At 46.0% G+C, this 22,748-nt stretch overlaps 1 protein-coding gene across 1 annotated transcript; it reads right to left on the bottom strand.

The window, feature by feature from the left end:
* Nucleotides 1-11,476: 11,476 nt before the first annotated feature.
* On the bottom strand, nucleotides 11,477-20,020 carry LOC137537611 (NAD(P)H dehydrogenase [quinone] 1-like). The gene is made up of 6 exons (XM_068259495.1): nucleotides 20,014-20,020; nucleotides 17,427-17,591; nucleotides 16,524-16,654; nucleotides 15,365-15,478; nucleotides 12,764-12,865; nucleotides 11,477-11,788 (listed from the first exon to the last, which is right to left on the bottom strand). The coding sequence occupies exons 1-6, from the start codon at nucleotides 20,018-20,020 to the stop codon at nucleotides 11,477-11,479; spliced, it is 831 nt and encodes a 276-aa protein (XP_068115596.1).
* Nucleotides 20,021-22,748: the final 2,728 nt, after the last annotated feature.

Below are 22,748 nucleotides of genomic sequence, written 5' to 3'. Positions count from 1 at the left end.
CCTCCTGTGTAGTCTACACTTCAATCTCATTCTCCTCCCCTACTTCCCATTTGTCCACTGTGATCAATGGAAATCTCCATCCTCTATTTTGAAAATGGCCATTACCCCATAACAGCTTCCTGGCCAGCACACTGTTAAACTGTAATACACCCACGTGAGCCATAGGGAAACATGGACATAACCTCGCACATCAGTTTTCCATTCAGTTATAACTGACAGCCACTGATCTATTTCAGTTCTGACAAAATCTTGTCAGAAATGGAAGGAATCGTAAGAAGAAAATGGTGAGCTTCTGAGGGGAACTGATGGCGAGGTAAGTATGTAGCAGGTACATCATGTGTTTATTTAAAATAATTTTAATCGGTTCAGGTTCACTTTAAGTTTGCACCCCTCGTCTGAGTTCTATCAGATCATTGCAAGGCCTGCGGAAAAGCAGTTCTGGAAAGGCAGCATCAGGACATGGAAGAGGGATTGCTTTATAAGGAAAAGGAGGCTGGAATTGAGGAGCTATCCTCTGTGGCCCCGTACGAAGCATGATATAAACATGGGTGGGTAATACAAATTCATACATAGTTCATACATGGCACAATATTCTGGCGTATAAGACTACTTTTTAACCCTTGAAAATCTTCTGAAGTCGGGGTTCGTCTTATCCGCCGGATGTCAGTGATACGCTCTATCCTGTTACCGCCTCTCAGATCTCACTGCTGAGGACTGTAGTGAAGCGGCGCAGGCGCACATGTGCGAGATCTGAGAGAGGGAGGTAAATAGGATACAAGGGTGGGCTAGAAGGGTGAAAGAGGTGTGTTTTATGGGCACAGCGCAATCCATTCTTCCATACCGCTCTGATAAATAGGGAGAGCTGACCAATCCGCTTAGGTAGAGGGAGAGTTGACCATGACCAACCCAACCAGTCAATCACCTACAGGTATATATGCTTTACATCAAGACAGTCCAGGCACTGTCTTGATGTACAGTATTTCTGCCAATTGTTTTCTGTTTTATTCCGGTTGCACGTCATTCAGCTTGTCTTTCAAAAGCTGCAACATAGGTGTGTTTTGAGGTGAAGATTGCATGCAGATACAGGTCAAAGACTTCCATCCCTAAGAGATCATACTGAGTGCCGAGTAGTTGCTTCTTTCTACAGTGTACTAATCCACCTACAGGTATATACTGTTATATACTGGGTACCACATACAGTACAGCACCGGTATATGTTCATACAAAGCACCAGTATATGGTGTTTTTTAATTTTTATTTGGTGTGCGTTGGAGAGGGGTAGTCTTATACGGCGAGTGTATCTTAAACCCTTTTTTTAAACTGGAAAAGTTGGGTGGTCGTCTTACGCGCCCAGTCGTCTTATACGCCGGAATATATGGTACATAAATGGCAAATATGGACACTGCTGCTACTTAATATTCACAACAGAGGCAAGAAACGGGGGAGAAAGGGAGGAGGCACCCCTAAAGTGTAAAATAGTTACAACCCGTCTAAAGAAAAAGAAACAAGGCTTACTTCAGAGTTGCACTAAACAAAATAATTTATTGGATACACAAGGATGACGCGTTTCATGGTGTAGGTATGTAAGCGTCGTCAATGAGATGGGCACAGGACGAGCTGAATGACAGCTCTTCCTGCTGCCGCAAAACTCCCTGGCAGAGTTAAATACTATTCCCCCTCTGAATTAAAGGGAAGGTTCAGGGAGGGTGGGTTAAAAATAAAAATCAAATTCCACTTACCTGGGGCTTCCTCCAGCCCGTGGCAGGAAGGAGGTGCCCTCGCCGCCGCTCCGCAGGCTCCCGGTGGTCTCCGGTGGCGCGCCCGACCTGGCCAGGCCGGCTGCCAGGTCGGGCTCTTCTGCGCTCCAAGGCCCGGAACTTTTGCGTCCCACGCCGGCGCTCTGACGTCATCGGACGTCCTCCGTGCTCTACTGAGCATGCGCAGTAGTTCTGCGCATGCGCAGTAGAACCCGGAGGACGTCCGATGACGTCAGAGCGCCGGCGTGGGACGCAGAAGTTCCGGGCCTTGGAGCGCAGAAGAGCCCGACCTGGCAGCCGGCCTGGCCAGGTCGGGCGCGCCACCGGAGACCACCGGGAGCCTGCGGAGCGGCGGCGAGGGCACCTCCTGCCTGCCACGGGCTGGAGGAAGCCCCAGGTAAGTGGAATTTGATTTTTATTTTTAACCCACCCTCCCTGAACCTTCCCTTTAAGGCAGTCCGGAGACTCGAATTACCCTTACGCACCACATGCAGCATTACATTGCTGCTATGGGGCGCCTGGTTTCGGTTTCATGGGCTATATCCCAGGGGCGGCCCTAGCTCCAAAGATCAGTGGCACGTGCCATGGATCTATTCTGGGGTGCCCCGGGTGTCAGAGCTGTAGAGCCTGTGTGGGGGCATGCTGGGAGCTGTGGTGCCTCAATGGCTGGCATGCTGGGAGCTGTGAGGCATCAATAGGGGGTATGCTGGGTGCTGTGTTGCCTCTATGGGGGCATGTTGGGTGCTGTGGTGCCTTTATGGGAGCATGCAGAGAGCATGCTATGGGGTGGTTATTCTATGGGGGCATGCTGGGAGTGGTGGTGCCTTAATAGTAGGCCCGTGGGAGCATGGGAGGGGGTCCCCTAAAAGGTCAGGGAATGCTATGGGGGGAACTGCCATACAACCTGGCAACAGGCCAGCCCGCCCAGCAGAAAGCCAGACCAGCCAGCACAGAACCCAAGTAACTCTGCCTAGATATGTTTAAGTGGCACTGCTAATTTATGTGATATGCTGCATTTACCCGTATATACTCGCATATAAGCCGACCCGCATATAAGCCGACCCCCCAACTTTTCCCTGAAAAAACAGGGAAAAATGATTGACCCCCATATAAGCCGGGGGTAGGAAATGCTGGATTGGTGCAGCCCCCCAGTGTGTCCCAGTATAGCTAGTATAGTGCCCAGTATAGGTAGGTAGTGTCCAGTATAGCTAGTAAAGTGCCCAGTATTGCCAGTATAGTGCCCAGTATAGCCAGTATAGCGCCCAGTATGGGTAGGTAGTGCCTCAGTTTAGCTAGTATAGTGCCCAGTTTAGCTAGTATAGTGCCCCAGTATGGCTAGTAAAGTGCCCAGTTTAGTTAGTATAGTGCCAAGTTTAGCCAGTATAGTGCCCAGTTTAGCTAGTATAGTGCCCAGTTTAGCCAGTATAGTGCCCAGTTTAGCCAGTATAGTGCCCAGTTTAGCTAGTATAGTGCCCAGTTTAGCTAGTATAGTGCCCAGTTTAGCTAGTAAAGTGCCCAGTTTAGCCAGTATAGTGCCCAGTTTAGCTAGTATAGTGCCCAGTTTAGCCAGTATAGTGCCCAGTTTAGCTAGTATAGTGCCCAGTTTAGCCAGTATAGTGCCCAGTTTAGCCAGTATAGTGCCCAGTTTAGCCAGTATAGTGCCCAGTTTAGCTAGTATAGTGCCCAGTTTAGCTAGTATAGTGCCCAGTTTAGCCAGTATAGTGCCCAGTTTAGCCAGTATAGTGCCCAGTTTAGTGCCCAGCATAGGTAGGTAGTGCTCCGCCCCCCCGCCCCCCGCTGCTGCTATTACCTGTTTAGGAAGCGGCCGCTTCCTAATCCGCGTTCCTCTTCTTAAGTTTCTTCTCAGAGTATCACAGCAGCGCGCCCGGCGCTGCTGCTGTGACGATGTACAGTGCAGGAAAGAGCGCGGCTCCCTATAGCGGCGATCTGTATCGCCGTTGCCAAGGGAACCGCTCTTTCCTGCCCCCTGCATCGTCACAGCAGCAGCGCCGGGCGCGCTGCTGTGATACTCTGAGAAGACACTTAAGAAGAGGAACGCGGATTAGGAAGCGGCCGCTGCCTAAACAGGTATTAGCAGCGGCGGCCGGGGGGGAGCGGGGAGGGGGGAGCGGGGCGCGGACCACCCACCCACCCACCACTAGACCACCAGGGAAGACTCGCATACAAGCCGACCCCCCAACTTTTGACCCCCATTTTGGGGGTCAAAAATTCGGCTTGTATGCGAGTATATACGGTATTTATTGTATTAATGGAAAGGGGGGCTTCATCCAACATTTTGCTGGGCAGGCCTACTTAGACTGCTGTTAAGTTCATGTAAATTTGGCTCCACCAATTATCACACCCTCATTCTGGTGCGTGGCCCCACCCATTTTTGGTCTGGATTGCCCAAAAGTGCCCTGGATCTCTTAGGATCCTAGCAATGCCCCTGCTATATCTCAATTCACAATTCTTCAAGTCAATGTGGTATCAGCAGACGTGCAGCTTTGGCTACAGAGCTTCTAAACTTACTAGCGACAGCTTATTACTTGAATCTCTTTAGAGCAGGGGTGTCAAACTCGCAGCCCGCGGGCCATTTGTGGCCCTCGATACAATATTTTGTAGCCCACGCCAGCAAAAGCTTCCTTATAGTTCGCTTCAGTGCTCCCAAGTAATCCGCCACATCCCCACCACTAAACGAGGGCTGCAGAGCCCCCAAATCGCCCGGGGGGCAATCCGCTGGCATTTCCTGGAAGGGGCAGAGCTTTCAGCTTCAGCTCTGCCCCTCCTGACGTCAATCGCGGCGCATCGCCGCCTCTGCCCGCCCCTCTCACTCTTCCGTCACAGAGAGGGGCGGGGAGAGACGGCGATGCGCCGCGATTGACGTCAGGCGTTTGCTCTACCTGATCCACAATCAGTAGGGGGAGGAGGCATTGTCCATAACAGCTTACAAACTAGAGCGAAAGGGTGATAGACACTGAAGGTAAGGCCGGGAGTCTCTAGTCAGCTTGTAGAGGAGGAAGCAGGAGTGGATCCTATCCATGTCTGAAGCGGGAGCAACTCACATCGTATGAAGAGGTGAGTTTTAGGGGTACACTTTCAGGTTTCATGGTTTGCATGATGGATGTGATGAGGAAAAAACTTCTAGAGAACATAGGAGGATCGGGGGAGTCCATGAACCGTTTTGCTGACTGTTAATTTAAAACACAACTACCACTGAAAGGAAACATTTTAATATCAAACTATTTATATATAAAAAAGCTACCATAGCCTAATTAAATTTCAAAGATCTTTTCTGACTTCCTGGTACGTCACAGAATGAGTATGTTTTAACACAATACCAAAATAAGTACAGGTTTATTTATTCCCAAGTAGCGATTGCTTAGGCATTTTTTTAACTATACATTTTTATTGGTTTTTTTTTTACAAAATTTGTTTTACAGAGCATCATATCATCATAACTGTAGAGTAAACATCAGAGTATAGTAAAAACTACAGTAGTTATGAGTAGCAATAAATATAAGTAACAATATTTGTACATATATTTTATATCCTTGAAGAATATTTGTTTTGCAAGTAGTTCTTTGATCTGTGACTGAAAACATTGCGTGTTCTTGTTTTTGCCACATTTACTTGGCCACATGGGGTGTGGCTCTAACAAGTGCTTAAAAGTGAGGCCTTATATGTTTGCTGTATAACAGACAATAGGCAGGGCTGGATTTACCATAAGGCACTGTAGGCACGTGCCTACAGGCGCCTGATGATGGAAAGGCGGCTCACTCCCCTCCCAGAGCTCCTCCCTCCCTCCTTCCCTATGCTGAGTCCTGATGAGACTCTCGCATTCCACTGACAAGATTCAGTCAGGTGCACCACTAGTTGCTTAACACTGAGGTTCCTCTAGCTATCTAATACTTGGGGGCACCTCTAGCTCCTTAAGAGGGTACTTTTGGGTATCTAATACTAAGGGACACCTGTAGCTATCTATGATGGGCAAGGCCCAGGGAAGTATTGGAGAAGGGACAGCTGGGACAGCCAGCACACTTGTGGTGCAGTTTGGTGGGGGTTTCTTGGGTCATGGAGGGAGAAGTTTAGGGTGCCAGGACATCTGGGCCTACAGGCTCCTGTGAGGTATATCTGGGCCTGACAATAGGTAAGCACCGTGGTTAAAGTCTTCCTTGCTCAATATACTGTATGTAACCTTATGTTTTGTTGTTTAGAGAAGAGTTCCCCAACCCTGTTTTCAAGGCCCACCAACAGTTCATGTTTTGCAGGAAACCACAAACATGCACAGGTGGGGTAATTAGTGTCTCACCAAAGCTGATTACCTATTTGTGTGGATTTCCACAAAACATGCACTGTTGGTGGTACTTGAGGACAGGGTTCGTGAACACTGGTTTAGAGGACCCACAAACTTATGAGATCTGATATGCATAGAAGAAGAAATAAGGCCTTAGGGTGTAAAGGGATTACTGGTAGTATATAGAGTATTGAGACTCATCTCTCTGTGTTAGCGTGAAGTTTTGATCGTTAATAAGTAAGGAAGGTTTAAATGAAGGCATTTTTCTGGTAGTTTAATAAGAATATGGACTCAACATCGTATTATTGTCTAGTTAATGAGATTAGTTGGTATTGAGTAAGAGAGATGGCCAGTCTATTTGCCATAATTCTGTATTACACGTAGAGATGGCCCAAATGGTTCGCCAGCAAACGGGAACTGGCGAACTTCCGGGGTTCGCGATCGTGGAGAACCGGGAACTTTTCCGGAAGTTCGATTTGCCCCCATAGTGCATCATTAGGGTCAACTTTGTTTGACCCTCTACATCACAGTCAGCTGGCACATTGTAGATAATCAGGCTACACTCCTTCCTGGAGCCCCACCCCCCTTATAAAAGGTAGGCAGCATCAGGCATTGGACTCACTCTTGTGCCTGCAGTAATTAGAGAAGGGAGAGCTGCTGCTGCTGCTGCTGCAGACTCTCATAGGGAAAGCTTAGTTAGGCTTTTGTAAGCTTGTTAGCTTGCTCCTTGCTGATTCTTATTGCTAAAAAAGCACCCCTCAACAGCTCTTGAGAGCTAATCTTGTTCTTGTAATCTATTTTTTTTTTGTGTGTGTGTGTGTCCCACAGACACTTGTGTTGCATAGACAGCCTTGGTAATTCCTACTGTGCCACTGCCAGGCCCAGCACATTCAGTGACTACCTGTGTGTGTGACAGGCAGCTGCACCTTTGTAATACCCATCACTGCATATACCTACCTGTTCAGTGCACCCACCTACCTACATGAGCGCACGCAGTGTCACTGCACCTGTTCACGGTACCTGTGTGTGTGACAGGTGCACATTTGTAATTATAATCACTGCACCTGTTCACTGTTCAGTACACCTACCTACGTGAGCGCAAGCAGTGTAATATACCACCAGTCATTGCAACTGTTCACAGTATCTGTGTGTGACAGGTGCACATTTGTAATTACAATCACTGCACCTGTTCACTGTTCAGTGCACCTACCTACCTACCTACGTGAGCGCGAGCAGTGTAATATACTACCAGTCATTGCACCTGTTCACGGTACCTGTGTGTTACAGCTGCACATTTGTAATACCAATCCCTGCATACCTGTTCACTGCACCTGTGTAACCGCACATTGTTGTACTAGCAGTCACTGCACACCTGTTCACTGCACCTGTGTGACCGCAAGCTGTTTTATATACCAGTCCGTGCATACCTGTTAACTGCACCTGTGTAACTGCACATTGTTGTACCAGCAGTCACTGCAACCTCTTCACTTCACCTGTGTAACCGTACATTGTATTAGTCAAGTCAGTGCATACCTTTCACTTCATTCCCCCCCAATATGGACAAAACAAAAGGCAGAGCCAGAGGCAGGCTACCTGGCAGGTCTGTTCGAGGTCACGCTGTAGTGATTTCGTGCGGCTCTTGACAAAAGTACAGTGTTCAGAAGAAGGCACGTGCCATTAACCCCCAATATTGTCAGGACGTAGTTGACTATTTAACACAGAACACCTCATCTTTCTCAACTTCCACACGGAAGCGTGTCATATCTTCCTCCTCCTGCTCTGATTCTGGCACCCCACTTAACACTCAGTCGGCCGCCACCACCAAAGTGCCATGACCCCAGGGCTCAGCGGTGTGGACATTTTTTTGTGTGTCTGCCTCAGATGAGAGCAATGGCATCTGTACTCTCTGCCGCTGAAAATTGAGCCGTGGAAAGACCGAGACCCGCGTAGGGTCAACTACCTTACAAAGGTACATATTTACAAAGCACAAACTGCAATGGGATGACCACCTGAGGAAAAGCAGCACACAAAAGCAAAGCCACACACCGCAGTGGAAGATACCAGGACGCAAATATTTCTCAAAAAAGGCGATACCTAAACTGTACCGTGATGTTGAAAGGCAAGTGGTGACATCTCTGGCACACAGTGTTGCGTCAAGGGTCCATCTAACCATGGATGCCTGGTCTGCAAAGCATGTTCGGGCCTGCCCGAAGACTAAGTCAGTCCCCACACACAGAAATTCTGCCTGCACGCCGTGTGACTGCCTGCTCCAAGACTAAGTCGGTCCCCACACAGCATCTCTGCCTGCAGGCCGCTTGACTGCCTTCTCCGCTACCACCAACAGGGTCCACCAGGACTCCAGGCGGATTCCTGAATTTTTAAGGCCGCTGCTAGCAGCGGCCGCTATAATTTTTCTGGTGCGTGTACGTGCCTGCCTAATTTTTCTGGCTGCACTGCAGCTGCAACAACAAAACAAAAGGCATGTACATGTGTCAATTCCCCTTTGTGATCGTTACCTTGCCGCGGTGAAGGGGCTTGCGTATCACAATGAAGCAATGCCCGACGGCTATATGAGTGTGTTGCTTCATTGTGGACAGACCAAATTTGATCAGATGGACACTCAGTCACTGTTGTTCTTTCATTCAGCTACCTCAGCCCGACCATATGGGCTTGAAAACCGCCATGGCCTGCACTCTGGCCATGGTGCGCACCAGTCCAGCACGGCCGTCACTACACAAACAGCTGTTTGCGGTGCGTTACACAGTGAGTTTGGTCTGTCAGTGTGAAGCAGTACACACAAATTACACTGCCTGATTGATGTATACACTTGCAAGATGTTTTAAAGCACTTTAGGCCTCTAATTTACCATGCAATGAGATTTCTGCCCTTAAAATGCTGCTTTGCGTCAATTCCAGATTTTTCACCGGGACTTTTGGAGTGTATCCCACTCCCCCATGCAAAAACTCAGATGTTAGACCCCTTGAAACATCTTTTCCATCACTTTTGTAGCCAGCATAAATGTTTCAAAGTTCGCCTCCCTATTGAAGTCTATTGCAGTTTTTCAAAAGTTCGCATGTTCTCGAACGATTGCGGAGGTTCGCGAACACGGTTCGCGAACCGAAAATTGGAGGTTCGGGCCATCTCTAATTACACGATGGGTTGAGTCTAGCCATTAGTGTTTTTTCTATGGACACATTATTGCTAAGAGAGTATTTGAACACTGTAAAGCAGGGGTCAGGAACCTTTTTGGCTGAGAAAGCCATAAACGCCACATATTGTAAATTGTAATTCTGTGAGAGCCATACGATATGTTTCTAACTGGCACAGTGCACATGCGCAGCAGAGGGCTGTCCCTGTTGCCATGGTGATGTGTAGACAGTTGATCTGCCGGGCAGCAGAAGTGTCAGACACGTCTTCAGCTTTCCTTGGGTTTCAGCAACATCAGCAATTTCCCCGAGAGCCAGACAGGAGAAATGCTAACTAACTGCTTGTACAATTAGCTATCTGACTTTGGGGTTGATTCACTTTGTAGGACGAGAGCCCTGCATTTTGGCCCAATAGGCTGTCAAGTGACAGGCAGCCTATTGGGCCAATCAAAGTGCAGGGATTTCGTCCTACAAAGTCGCTGGATCTTACAGGGTCCAGAGTGGGACAATTGGAGCAGCAGTTAGTTTTGGGGTAGCGCGACTAAGTTAGTAGTGCATGCTACAGCAATAGCGTGTCTACTTTGAAAATGTTACTTGCGCTGCCACACTAAGCTGCGCTGCTTGATCAGTGTAGCTTAGTGAATCAACCCCTACTGATTTGTCTGTGAGCCAGATGTAGCCATCAAAAGAGCCACATCCGGCTCCCGAGCCATAGGTTCCCTACCCCTGCTGTAAAGGATAGTTCAAGGTCTGATTTTCTTTTATAAGGATAGCTTGCCCAGCTGCACATAGAATATGGGATATCACCATTTTATATGGGTGGGGGTATTTGGCAAGGGCAATATACTGTAAAGCAGTGGTAGAGTTGCATTGGGAGGAGAAGAGATGTGGGAGTATTCTTGGATTATGTTACATATAAGTTTCCAGAATTTTGTAAGGGAAGGGCACGCCCAAAATATGCGAATAAGCGTTTCAGTCTGGGCGCAGTTTCTCTAGCAGAAAGGAGAGGTCTTTGAATCAAAAGTTGCTATGAGTCTGGGTGTTATGTATCATCGCATTGTGATTTTATGTAATGTTTCTAGATGTGCTATAGTATTCTATGCAAATATTTTCTTAGTTGTATGCTGGCTTGTGCTAAGAGGTTTTCTATGGGGATACGTAAGTCCTTACTACAGACTGAGGAAACATTGGCCTCAATTCACTAAGATCATGCTGGAGATAATAAGGCAAGAGAAAACTTACCTCCACATAAGAGAGAGTTATCTTATCTCTTCATTCCTTAAGTTACCTCCTCTGTAGTTAAGTTACCTCTTCTGTAGTTATTTTACCTCCTCTGTAGTTAATTTACCTCCTCTGTAGTTATTTTCACATGCAGTTAATAAACAGCCTGTCTTTAACTCTGGAGTTATTTTAAGGATTGAAGAGTTAACTTAAAGACAGAAGAGTTAACTTTAGGTTTGCCTGAGGTAAAATGTTTCCTGAATACTACATGCCTTATCACCATGGTAACAACTCTAGAAGAGTTATTAAAGACAGGAGATAAGCTTAGTGAATTGAGGCCGTAGTCTGTGGTTTATGAGATTGGGTTACTAGTTTTCTGTACCAAAAGGAAATGCCAGCTGATGTTTTAGCGTTTTAGGTGAGGGTTATTAGTATATGTTTAGGTATTTGGTTTTTTTTAGTTTACCTTGTGAATATAAATGCTTTAGTTCACTTTGGGCATTTTTGACTGGATTAGACAACAAAATCATCTTTGCAGATCTTCTGGAATGAGTGTTGGCTGGCGGTTATTGGAACACCTTGTCCAGTCATTTCCAGGTAAGGTAGCACTGATGGTATTTGTGTAAGGAGAGAGTGGGGCACTGTGGTGGTACTACAGAGAAGACAACTGATGGACTTGAAGGGACATAAAGGTACTTGCTAAGAAAAGCTGCAATGCTTTCTACTCCACTGGCTCCAGCTCCTTTGATATCCCTATGAGTAGCGGTGCAACCACGGGCCTGACCTTGTAGAAGATGCACCAAGTATGGGTTGTTGCATCAAGGATCTGTTTTGGGCACTCATGACTTGCAGATATGGCTCTGCAAGGATAGATTGTTGGTCACTATGGTCAATAAATTCTGTCTCTTGAACAATCCTTGAAAAATCCTGGCTCAAGTATTTGAGAATAAGTGTGGGTGATGGGGGTTACTTTATGGTTTATTCTAAGACCTAGGCATTAATGTATGTTAGCTTTTACCATCCTGGTCTGAAGTCCCATGGGTGGACAGAGGGTTTCTTCACAGCTGGGAGCACTCAGACCTTAACTGGCTGTCAGGGGGTAGAGGCATCCGCAGATGCTGGCCAACAGTTGGACCATACTTAGAATCAGACAAGGCCTCCTCCACATCTTTCTTCATGACAAATCCACCAGTGAAGTCCTCAAAATCTTGAAGTGGGAGAAATTTAAGGGGTTTCTCATCCCAGATGGTCTCCAGTCGCTTTTCCCAGTTCTTCAGGATCTGGGCACGACCCTCCTGTGGGATGTGAGCCACGGCATAAACAATCTGTGGCTCCAGGACTTGGAAGCCGGTGAAGTTCAAAATGCCATTCTACAAAGAAATATATCACAGTCAGCTTTCCCAGAATGCTCTGAGAACATAGTGGAGAAGAGAAAATGAGGATATTTGTTATTTTAAACCTTTTTAGTTTGTGAGTGAGAAGTAGGGATGCTTGTGTTGAAGAGGACTCAAAGAATCCTGTGATCAGCTGGTAGGAAAGATCTGATTTGCTGTGATCACGTCTTGCTTTAGCACGATGTTGACCACCAAATGTATCACCTGACCAGATTGGTCACATATTTACCCATGAGATCTCAAACAAGCAGTTGAGTAGCCTCAAAACAGTGGAGGGAAGACAGTATCCAACACCCTCCCCCCCTCCCACCCCCAACCCCCAAAATGCATTGCTCCTCACTTCCTCAAAAGGACTCTGAATATGAATAGGATTCACTCTCACAGATTCCCACTCTACACCCATCTGTTCTGCACATACACATCTGTGTTGTGGGTGGGGGGAATCTGTTTGTGTGCTGAACACTGTTGAAGGTAGAATGATGATATGCAGGATTTATGTATCCTCATTATGACTTTGACTAATTAACCACGTGATGTCTCTCACGGGGCAGCAGCCTAACTAATGGGAGGTCTGATAACCAAATTGTCAACTGTTTACTCACCAACAAAGTGGAATCTCAAAAAAAGGGGGCCTAAATGGGGGTCTATGTAATAAATACAGTACTAATGGGATGTTTGTATTAAATGAGGCAGTAATAAAAAGCACTATAGAAAGTAAGTCATTGATAAGGAACGCTAAAATTGGGCATTATAATGGGGATTATATGGGGCTGGGGCAATTCTGTAACATGGCACTAAAAAGCAATGTGACGTGTAGTGGGTGGCCACACCCACTTTTGGACACACCTCCTTTCCTCCACCCCCTCTGGCTCAGGCATGACAGAAAGTCCCCAGATATGGATGTGAAGTCTTGGCCTCACCCACAACATGTAGATTCGGTGATCGACATACCTGCAGCGGCCACAGAATGACATTGATGTCCCCGTTCAGCCCCGACGTGGAAAACATTGACGAGGACACACCGGTGGTGAAGGACAGCAGAGCTTTCTTCTTCTGCAGTAAAGTAACATAAAACCATGTTATTTGGGGGCATCTCTTGCTGTGTGTTGCTCTGTGCAGTCATTCTGGGGTTACATTTCCCTTTAACTGTCTCGATTGGGCATCCACAAGAATCTGAATGACCATGGGTAAACTGTTCTCCATGCCAGCGTTTCTCAACATAATTCTAGCACATATCCCTTCATTAACTAGTTCACCACCGAGGGGTTTTTCCCCTTATGGACCAGAGCAATTTTCACCTTTCAGCTCTCCTCCCATTCATTCGCCAATAACCTTATCACTACTTATCACAATGAAATTATCTATATATTGTTGTTGTTTTTTTGCTACCAATTAGGCTTTCTTTGGGTGGTACATTTTGCTAAGGTTTATTTTATTCCAAATGCCTTTTAACAGGAATAATAAGAAATTTTTTTTAAAAAAAAATCATTATTTTTCAGTTTTCGGCCATTATAGTTTTAAAATAATACATGCTACTGTGGATTAAAGCCACATATTTTATTTGCCCATTTGTCCCAGTTATTACAACTTTTAAATTATGTCCCTAGTACAATGTATGGCGGCAATATTTTATTTGGAAATTAAGGTGTCTTCTTTCAGCTTTGCGTCCATCACTAATTACAAGCCCCTACTTGCAAAAATAATTGTAATAAACCCCTATGACATACATATAAAAAAAGTTTCCTTTGTTTTGTGTTTTTTTTTTAATGATATATATATATACTGTATATATATATATATATATATATATATATATATATATATACATACTGTGGTTAATGGCTGCATTGGCCAAGTACCCCCTACTAGCAGTTGGCTGATGGTGTAATGGTTAAGGGCCCTGCCTCTGACACAGGAGACCAGGGTTCGAATCTCGGCTCTGCCTGTTCAGTAAGCCAGCACTAATTCAGAAGAAGACCTTTGGCAAGTCTCCCTTACACTGCTACTGCCAATAGAGCGCACCCTAGTGGCTGCTGCTCTGCTCTGGCGCTTTGAGTCCGCAAGGAGAAAAGCGCAATATAAATGTTATTTGTCTTGTCTTGTCTACTATTTGTTAGGAGTATAAGTGTGTCTTAAAACCTACTGTAAAGCCAGTTTTACACTTGAGTGCGATGTGGTGAGGTGCGCACACCATAGAATTGAGGCTTCATATGACCCTGCGCCACGGTGCGGTGACAGGGTCATATGCATAGGCCCGCCTCCTGGCTAGTGATGTACATCCTTCTGGGTCAGGAAGTACATCACTGGGGTTCCCATTGATGCACACTGCGCTCCTGTCGTGTACACTGCTTGTGTCGCCCATTGACTTGCATTACTGCATAATCTATGCGGTAGGAGCAGTTCATGCAGTAACACGCTGAAGCCTTTGTGCCGGCATTGCAAGGATTTGGATACTTCCATCACGCTGTGTTGCATCAACTGTGCATGCCCATAGACTTGCATGTCCCTTGCGCTGAACTGCAGCTGGGGAGAGTACCACAGCCACTGAGCAAGGGGCCTCATGGGTTTGTTGTTATGATAGGTTCAACAACCCCCCCACCCCCTTCCAGGTCCAGCAGAAGTTCCCCCTGGAGCACTTGTACCATGTGTTAAGAACGAAAGCTGTATGGGACCCTAAGGTGCGTACACAAGCGGGGCCGGCCCGCTCATGAGGCGGGGTGAAACCTTTGCCTCAGGCGGCACTTTTTGGGGGGCGGCAGTCGCCCATCCGTGGGTGCGGGAGGCCGGCTGCCGAGCTGGAAGGGTAGCGGGCAGGAAGGGGGTATTGGGCCTAGCGGTGGGCAGGGGGTCGAACCCCCCCTCCCTCGCCTGGGTCCCTTGATCTGCGCTTCCCCTCCAGCTTTAAATAGTTACGTAGCTGCCGATAGTAAGAGGGACGGGCGGGGATCACTCACCTCTTCTGGTTCCAGCGTGTGCTCCACTGACGTCACTTCCTGCAACGCCGCCCACTTACAATACAGTGGGCGGCGTTGCAGGAAGTGACGTCAGTGGAGCGCACGCTGTAACCGGAAGAGGTGAGTGATCCCTGCCCGTCCCTCCTACTATCGGCAGCTACGTAACAGTTTAAAGCTGGAGGGGAAGCACAGATCGGGGGACCCAGGCGAGGGAGGGTCCGACCCCCCCTCCCCACCGCTAGGCCCAATACCCCCTTCCTGCCCGCTATCCCTCCAGCTCGACGGCCCCCCGCACCCATGGCTTGGGGGGGGGGGCAGCAATTTTTTCTAAGTTTACCTCAGGCGGCAAAAAGTCTAGGGCCGGCCCTGTACACAAGTACAATTAAACTGCAAGTACAGCCATGTGTGCAATAAGCTGGAGCCGCTCATGCCTGAGCAGCTCCATACTACTGCGCAGGAGTGGACCCAACGTGCAGGAGGGTCCCAGGCAGTGATGAAGGACAGCAAGGGAAGCCCATGGAAGATCCAGAGGATTTCCTCTCCTTAGGTAAGCATCTGTTTTGTGTCCTTTTGATGGTTGGGGTTCATATTTCATTACCTTGAATGGTCCTTCGGAATACATAGCCTGAAAACTGTAAGCAAAGCCGCGGGTGAAGACCCTCTCGATCCATCCCTTGAGTAGAGCCGGCATGCCAGACCAGTAAAGTGGAAACTGTCATGGAAGATATGGAACTCACAATATTTATATCATCTTCAATGTTCTTACTCAAAAACACTCCTTATCCAATCACCTCTACAGATTTCATGCATTTTATCAAGCTACATTCCAGCAATATCCCTGTGATTACTCTGCTGTCCTCTGGTATTGCTCTGACGCTCTACCTGTTTCACTCTGAAAGCTGCAATGCCAAACTATCAGCTGTTACTGACATGGGAGTGATTGTATCAGAATGCTGCATAAGCAGAGCCAGCATCTTTAGGTGTAAAATACAGCATCCTTCCCTTCTGTGAATACATTTTAATGCTAATATGTAAATCTAAGAAAGTAAAACAGAAAGGGAGGAGTTCTGGGTATCTGTTACACATAGCGTTGCCATGGTTTCCTGCAATTTTCCCTTAAAAAAAGGAAAGTTATATCACATGCAGACTGGAGTTCAAAGATAATTACTGGCCTTCAGTTACAGATTGGTTTTCAATGGGATGATCTACAGAATGCTACATAGATTTTCCTAGTAAAGTGGGTTAACTCTTATAAGTGGGATTAAACGCTCAACATTAAAAAGGAACTGCGGTGAAAATAATGTAATGGAAAAAAAAGTGCTTAATTTTACAATAATTATGTATAAATGATTTAGTCCGTGTTACCCCATTGTAAAATCTTTCCTCTTCCTGATTTACATTCTGACATTTATCACATGGCAACATCTTTACTGCTGGCAGGTGATGTCTGTGGAAGGATGTCTGTTTTTTTTCGGGGAAAGCGGCCCTGCTGTGTATGTCAGGCCCTCCTCTAAGTCCGCCATCTTTTCTAAGACGCTTTGTACTGTCTTTTTGCCCCTCACCACTTTATAAATGAAGTACATTGTCACCATTTTCACTGCAATCCCTCCCACACCCTCTCCAATTAGCACTCACAGTCTTGCCCCCTCCTCCACTTATTGGCTTATAAGCTTGTGCCGTGCCCAACAGGCACATTTTTTTTCTACCAGTAGTAACTGAACAATGATAATAATAGTCTTGGCACTGAACAGATATACCTGGAAGATGATGAGGTCAGCCCTTTCCACCTTTTTTTGTTCGACCAAAATGTCTTTGGCCAGACGACCTTCCTTCCACGCCTGCAGAGTCTCCGCAGCATACCTGAAATGGCTGGGCACCCTGGCTTTCCCTGATAAGAGGGACATAAGAGCGAGACTCTAATATCAGCATATAATATGTAATTTACATAATATAGCATTAGACGCTACAGAGTCACACAGGAAGATGGCAGAGGCCACCCTACTGAAGTGTGACTGAAGAGGCTGCCCTTAAAGCGGTATAAAACCCTGACATAATATTCAATAAAAACATGTTTTCCTACTTTTTATATGCCATACGGTTATTATATTTGCTTTTGTGCATAAGTATTATTATTCATTTAGAAATTATACTTTCCCAAAGTACACTTTTTTTGCTCTGAAAGCTGACTTTGCATCGCATTCATAGCTGCTTTATTCATCTTCTAACGTAAGCAGAAATGCTTTCTGATGCTTTCTGATTGTCTCACTGTCTTCAGGAGAGTTTGCAGTGTCAGAGAAGTGTTTGTTTACATTCCTCACTTGATACCATTAAACACACGATAACATTATCTCCACTTCGGATTCCTCCAGCTTTTCCTGCAGGGGAGCTTCTAAGGCATGTGTTTAACCCTTTGAATGCTGTTCTAGTAAAAAAAAAAAGCTGGTTGTATATAATATGCTGTAAATAATCTGTTAAAGCAAAGAAGAAATGCTGGGTTTCATTCTCCTTTAAGTGGGTGTGAACTATAAAATAGGTGGGACTTAAAGGATCACTGCACGACTCCAGGATTTTACAATTGCCACCACCACTGGAGTGAATGTTCTCACCAATGGGGTATGTTAGCTCTCAGCACAGGAGGAGAAAGCGCTGCAATGTATTACCTGTGATGTCATCACGTGATAGGACAGCTTTAAACCTCATCATATAGAGGTCTGACTCCAGCACTCTCCAGCCTTTCCTCTTCAGAGACGAAGCAGCCGCCTCCTTCATGGCATAATTGAATGAATTCTGCTCTTGGTGTGCCAAAACTATCAGCGCGGTTTTGCCTAGAGAGAGTGAGTAATACAGAATCTCGTTATAGTAAACTCCAAGGAAAGTGGTTTACTCGATCAAAAGTTTCCTATATCAGAAATTGTCCTATAAATGGTTCAGCATACCCTGGTACATTCTCTGCTGCAACTGAGCAATTCTGTCCTCCCATTGGTACAGTACAGTACAAGCACTGGCACATTTGGTGGACTACATGGTTAAGGAAACCTTATGGCTGCATAGCCAGGCTGGACAAATCACTGGTACAGTATCCAGGCTCCTTACAAATTGCAGCCCTCACTGAATAGAGACAGCCACTCGTTTCCTGTGAGTGGCTCCGATACCTCCGTGGGCGGGACTTGCAGCACATGTCCTGCAAAACTTTCTGCTCACACTTGAGCCAATTATGAAGCCTCTCTTCAAAATGTAGCCAATCATGATAAACCACTCGCATCTGTAATGTGAGATACCTACACTGGCTGGACTTAGCACTCTCTTCTCCACTCTCCATAGTTTTGCAGCGAGTTGGCCCACTCGGATCAGCAGTACAAATGAGGGTAGCCTGTACTGCGCTCCACTTACTACTAGGAGCATCATCGCTAATAAGGGAAGAGATACACGGTGTGACGCCGGGCGACGCCCAGTCGGCCAAAACGCAATTGCGGTCGGTTTGCGACACAAATCGTTAAACCAAGATTTGATGTGTAGTCTCCCTCTGCCTAGGAACAGCTGGGGGATTTGTCTTAGCTGAGTAAGAGCCTGGGGGGAGGTGTTAATTAGCTTGGACATATTCCCTGTGGAAGGCAGAATAACATGGAGGCATGAATTCCCTTTTCTGTTCTGGGAACCAGGTGACACCTAGATGTTAATTAGCCTGAGCCTTTCATAACTTGGAGAGCCAGGAAGCTAATCCCAGCAGGGGGCTATTCAAAACCTGCTTCCACTCCAGACTCAACGGCACCGAGCACGGGCCATAAGAAAGCATGGGTGGTAGGATTTCCTGTCGGTATACGAAAACCGTATATCGCACAGCTATGATATTCATATAGTCTTGTTCGGTAAAATCTGGCCATCGGGTTGATATGAAATTCATTGTGATGGCACATCCGGGTATTGAGATATGAATCTTCTCAGGAGCCTGACCCGCTGGCTTAGCCATGTCTGATGTCATATTAATCTGTATTTTCCAACAAGTATGAATCTCTTACCCCCCTAAATATAACGTGTATGGTTCAGGAGTTACAGCATTTCATAAGTTTAGCCCTAAAATCTCTCAGAGGGAATGAACTGTCATTTGTTGGTAACTCAGAGGGGGCCGGCATTGCCACACCCCCAAACCAGCTTCATCAAAAGCACAGAGCCAGCAGGCGGGCTTCAGTCCTCCCAATTCCACCTTTGCGAAAGCACCTTGCCAGCCAGAGGACACAGGGCTGGCGGCCATCTTGTCTAAGCTGAAGCAAAGGACACATGGCTAGCGGCCATCTTGATTGGCCACCATCTGTAACCTGGAACAAAGAACTCTGCTGAACTTGAAACCAAGGACTTGATGATTTTCCCACAAAAGGACATATTTCCACAAACCCTAAGTATTTTCTCCCTTTTATTTTTCATACTGGCTATTACTGTTTTAATAATTGTTGATTTTAATAATTGTCTGTATATATTAATTATTTATTTTGCCTGTGAATAAAAGACTTTATCAAAGTCATTCACTGTTCCGCTACCCTGCTTTTCAGCACGCACAGAGCTGAACTCAGATCTCTGAAGAGACGTTACTATTGGTTGTTGTTGGCTAGACAGAATAGAGTGTGTTTAACTGTCTTTATTCGCAGAACTAGTCAGTCAGCAGGCTCCTCGGGCCCATGGTAACCAAGGTGGTGGCAGTTATACCCTGAATTAGTGTGTATTTTTGTAATTACCGTACCTCACAGGCTCCCTTCTGGTTGGTCTGCGGCTAATTCCCAACGGTTCCTGCGCATTGACTGCGACCAGAGTTCGCACGATCCGTGCGCTGGCACCGTTTAGAAGGCCATTTGCGGTCAGCCACCAGGGCCTCCTGTGACACCCAAGAATGCGTACAATACCGTGGGAAGATTGTAACGATACATTTATCTGTGATTGAAAAGTTGAAGTGGTAACGCTGCATCCTCTTTTGTTTACGTTCACATTATTCCTAATTTTCCCCAGGCTGGTTATTTGTACAGTTCTGTATATCCAGCGCCAGTGCCATTCTTCTTGCCTTACAAATGTTATCCGGCATCAACTCACTTGCAACCAGCCTGAAGAGAGCAGCTGACCATGGGTTTCACACTGACATAGGATGCATGCACCACCGACTGACATATGACGCATGCACAGCCCACTGTTTACTATATCCAGAGTCAGACAAAAAACATGTTTACTGTAACAGATGTTTTATTATATCATAGTTTACTATACCAGGCATTACTCCCATAGACTTATAATGGAGATTGGCCGGGACCTGGAAAGGTAATTTACTGTACCCAAATGTTTACTATACCAGAGTTTATTATAACAAGAATATATTGTAAATGAATCCAGAGTGTTGTTAGTCCAAAGAGATTGTTGGAAGTATCAACAGGATTATTACCTAAACTGCAGTATAGTTAAACAACCACAAGATGTAACTGTGTGTAAAATGTGATGACGATCTCTATGGCATTGTTATTTCCTGTATTCATTCTGTTTTCCTCCCTGTTCTAAACAAGCTGCATTACCTGATGGTTGTGTTTGATTTATATCTGCATGTTGTTCTTCAGTAAAGATTTCTAACTTGTTATACTAGGTGCCTATCTGCGTATACAAACCACTCTGCTCCATCAGAAATGACGTGTGATTAGGTGTCCCCGATATAATAAGGGTCTTCCCGACCCTCAAGAGCACAAAATCATCCAAGTGGGAGCTCTGCATTCAGTGGAAGCATTGCTGGTTTGGCAAAATGTATATAATATAATATTAGAAATACACAGTAGAATTGGAGAGGAACTTTGGAGTAACAGTAAGCTAACCAACCAGTACAGTTTGCAGTCTGTCATTCTGGTCCCTGCCAGCTCATCTTCCTGGTCCCTTCCAGTCCAGCCTGTAGTCTGTCATTTTGGTCCCTTCCAGGTCAGTTTGCAGTCTATCATCCCGGTCCCTGCCAGTCTAGTCTGCAGTCTGTCATCGTGGTCCCTGCCAGTGCAGTTTGCAGTCTGTTATTTTGGCCCTTTCCAGTCCATTTTGCAGTCTGTCATCCTGGTTCCTGCCAGTCCAGTCTGTAGTCTGTCATCCTGGTTCCTGGCCTGCCAGTCCGGTTTGCAGTCTTGCATTCCAGTCCCTGCCAGTTCTGTCCATAGTCAGTCTTACAGATCTTGCCCTGTCCTCTGCACACTGCAGGGTTCAGTTCCAGGTATTTCCATCACTGGTGGGGGCAACCTTTGGAGCATAACCTGGAGGCCACAAGCAGTGAAGTCCATTGACCCTTATGGGACGCTCAACAGCCAAGATCAACAGGGCCATTACAGAATGTCTCGCTTACCAAGAAAGAGCAGTCAAACTCTTTAGCTTGGAAAAGAGACAACTTAGCAGAGCCCTTATTAATAAATACTGTACATTCAAGGACAATACAGAAGATTTTTATCCCTAGGTCTGTAAGAAGAGTGAGAGGACGTGAACTGTGTATGGAGGAGAGGAGATTTTATCACCTGTTTAGAAAGGGGTTCTTAGTAAGAGTGCGTACATACATTCTATTTCTCACCTGCAGGGTTTGGGACTCGATCCCTCCGATGACAGTTTGGGAGCCAATGGCTACCTACATGTTCTGTTGCTATGGAGAAGGGTGGAGGACCGATGATCCGGCGCACACACAGCGATAAGGAGTAAGCGGGATGAATAGGAAAACAATGAACTTATCTTGCATAGGAGGGGTCCGGGACCACTATACACACTCAGTTGAGGATCGTCTGGCATGTGTATAAGACTTAAAGAAAATCTAAAATGGCACTTAAAATAAAGAAACTTAAGATACTTACCTACGTAGAGGGAAAGCTCTGGATCCCATAGAGCCTTCCCAGTCCTCTCTACGCACCCTCGGTCCACGACTGTCCCCTGTTGAAACTCCACGCTTTCGGGACTACTCGGAAGACGGTTGTATCCATAACACGTATGTGCGAGCCCGAACTTGCGCATATGCTGTATGGACCTGCAAGTACTTCTGAAACCTTCATAAGGAATCCTGTAGGGGTATTCAACTAGTTGGACTGAGAAATGGAGAAATGTGTTCTGCTTGATGGACCACACCTTTCCTTATTCAGTCCCATCAATTAATTTGAGCTGTGCCAAAAATGTTTGAGGACCTCGGCCCTTGAGGACTGTAGTAAGATATCCCTGCAGGCTCCTGAGCCTTCCTGGTACATAAGCGAGTATCTAAGTTTGTTTTTTCAGGGTCGCTTCAGTATTAGATGCCAATCCTGCTGCTCTGAGGGCATCTGCTACATGGAGGCATAAAACATACCCCGTGGTTTACCTCTTCTTATCTATTTATCCCACAAATGAGCTCTGAATCATCCTATGAAGTGGCTGGCAAAGGACTTCCTGATACGATTTCATAACATTGATTCATCTGACAACAGATGATGAAACTGTATGTGAAGTAATAAGTTCAGATATACATGGGTGCATACAGTACCTAAAGTGATATGTGACGTGTTCAGATACACATGGGTACATAGAGTACCTAAAGTGATATGTGACGTGTTCAGATACACATGGGTACTCAGAGTACCTAAGTGATATGTAACATATTCAGATACACATGGGTACACAGAGTACCTAAACTGATATGTGACGTGTTCAGATACACATGAGTACACAGAGTACCTAAGTGATATGTAACATGTTCAGATACACATGGGTACATAGAGTACCTAAAGTGATATGTGACGTGTTCACATACACATGGGTACTCAGAGTACCTAAGTAATATGTAACATATTCAGATACACATGGGTACACAGAGTACCTAAACTTATATGTGACTTGTTCAGATACACATGGGTACACAGAGTACCTAAGTGATATGTAACATGTTCAGATACACATGGGTACACAGAGTACCTAAACTGATATGTGACGTGTTCAGATACACATGGGTACACAGAGTACCTAAACTGATA

Source organism: Hyperolius riggenbachi, chromosome 11 (assembly GCF_040937935.1).
Source record: "Hyperolius riggenbachi isolate aHypRig1 chromosome 11, aHypRig1.pri, whole genome shotgun sequence".
NCBI classification, from domain to species: Eukaryota; Metazoa; Chordata; class Amphibia; order Anura; family Hyperoliidae; genus Hyperolius; species Hyperolius riggenbachi.
This window is presented reverse-complemented; position numbering and strand designations above follow the sequence as displayed.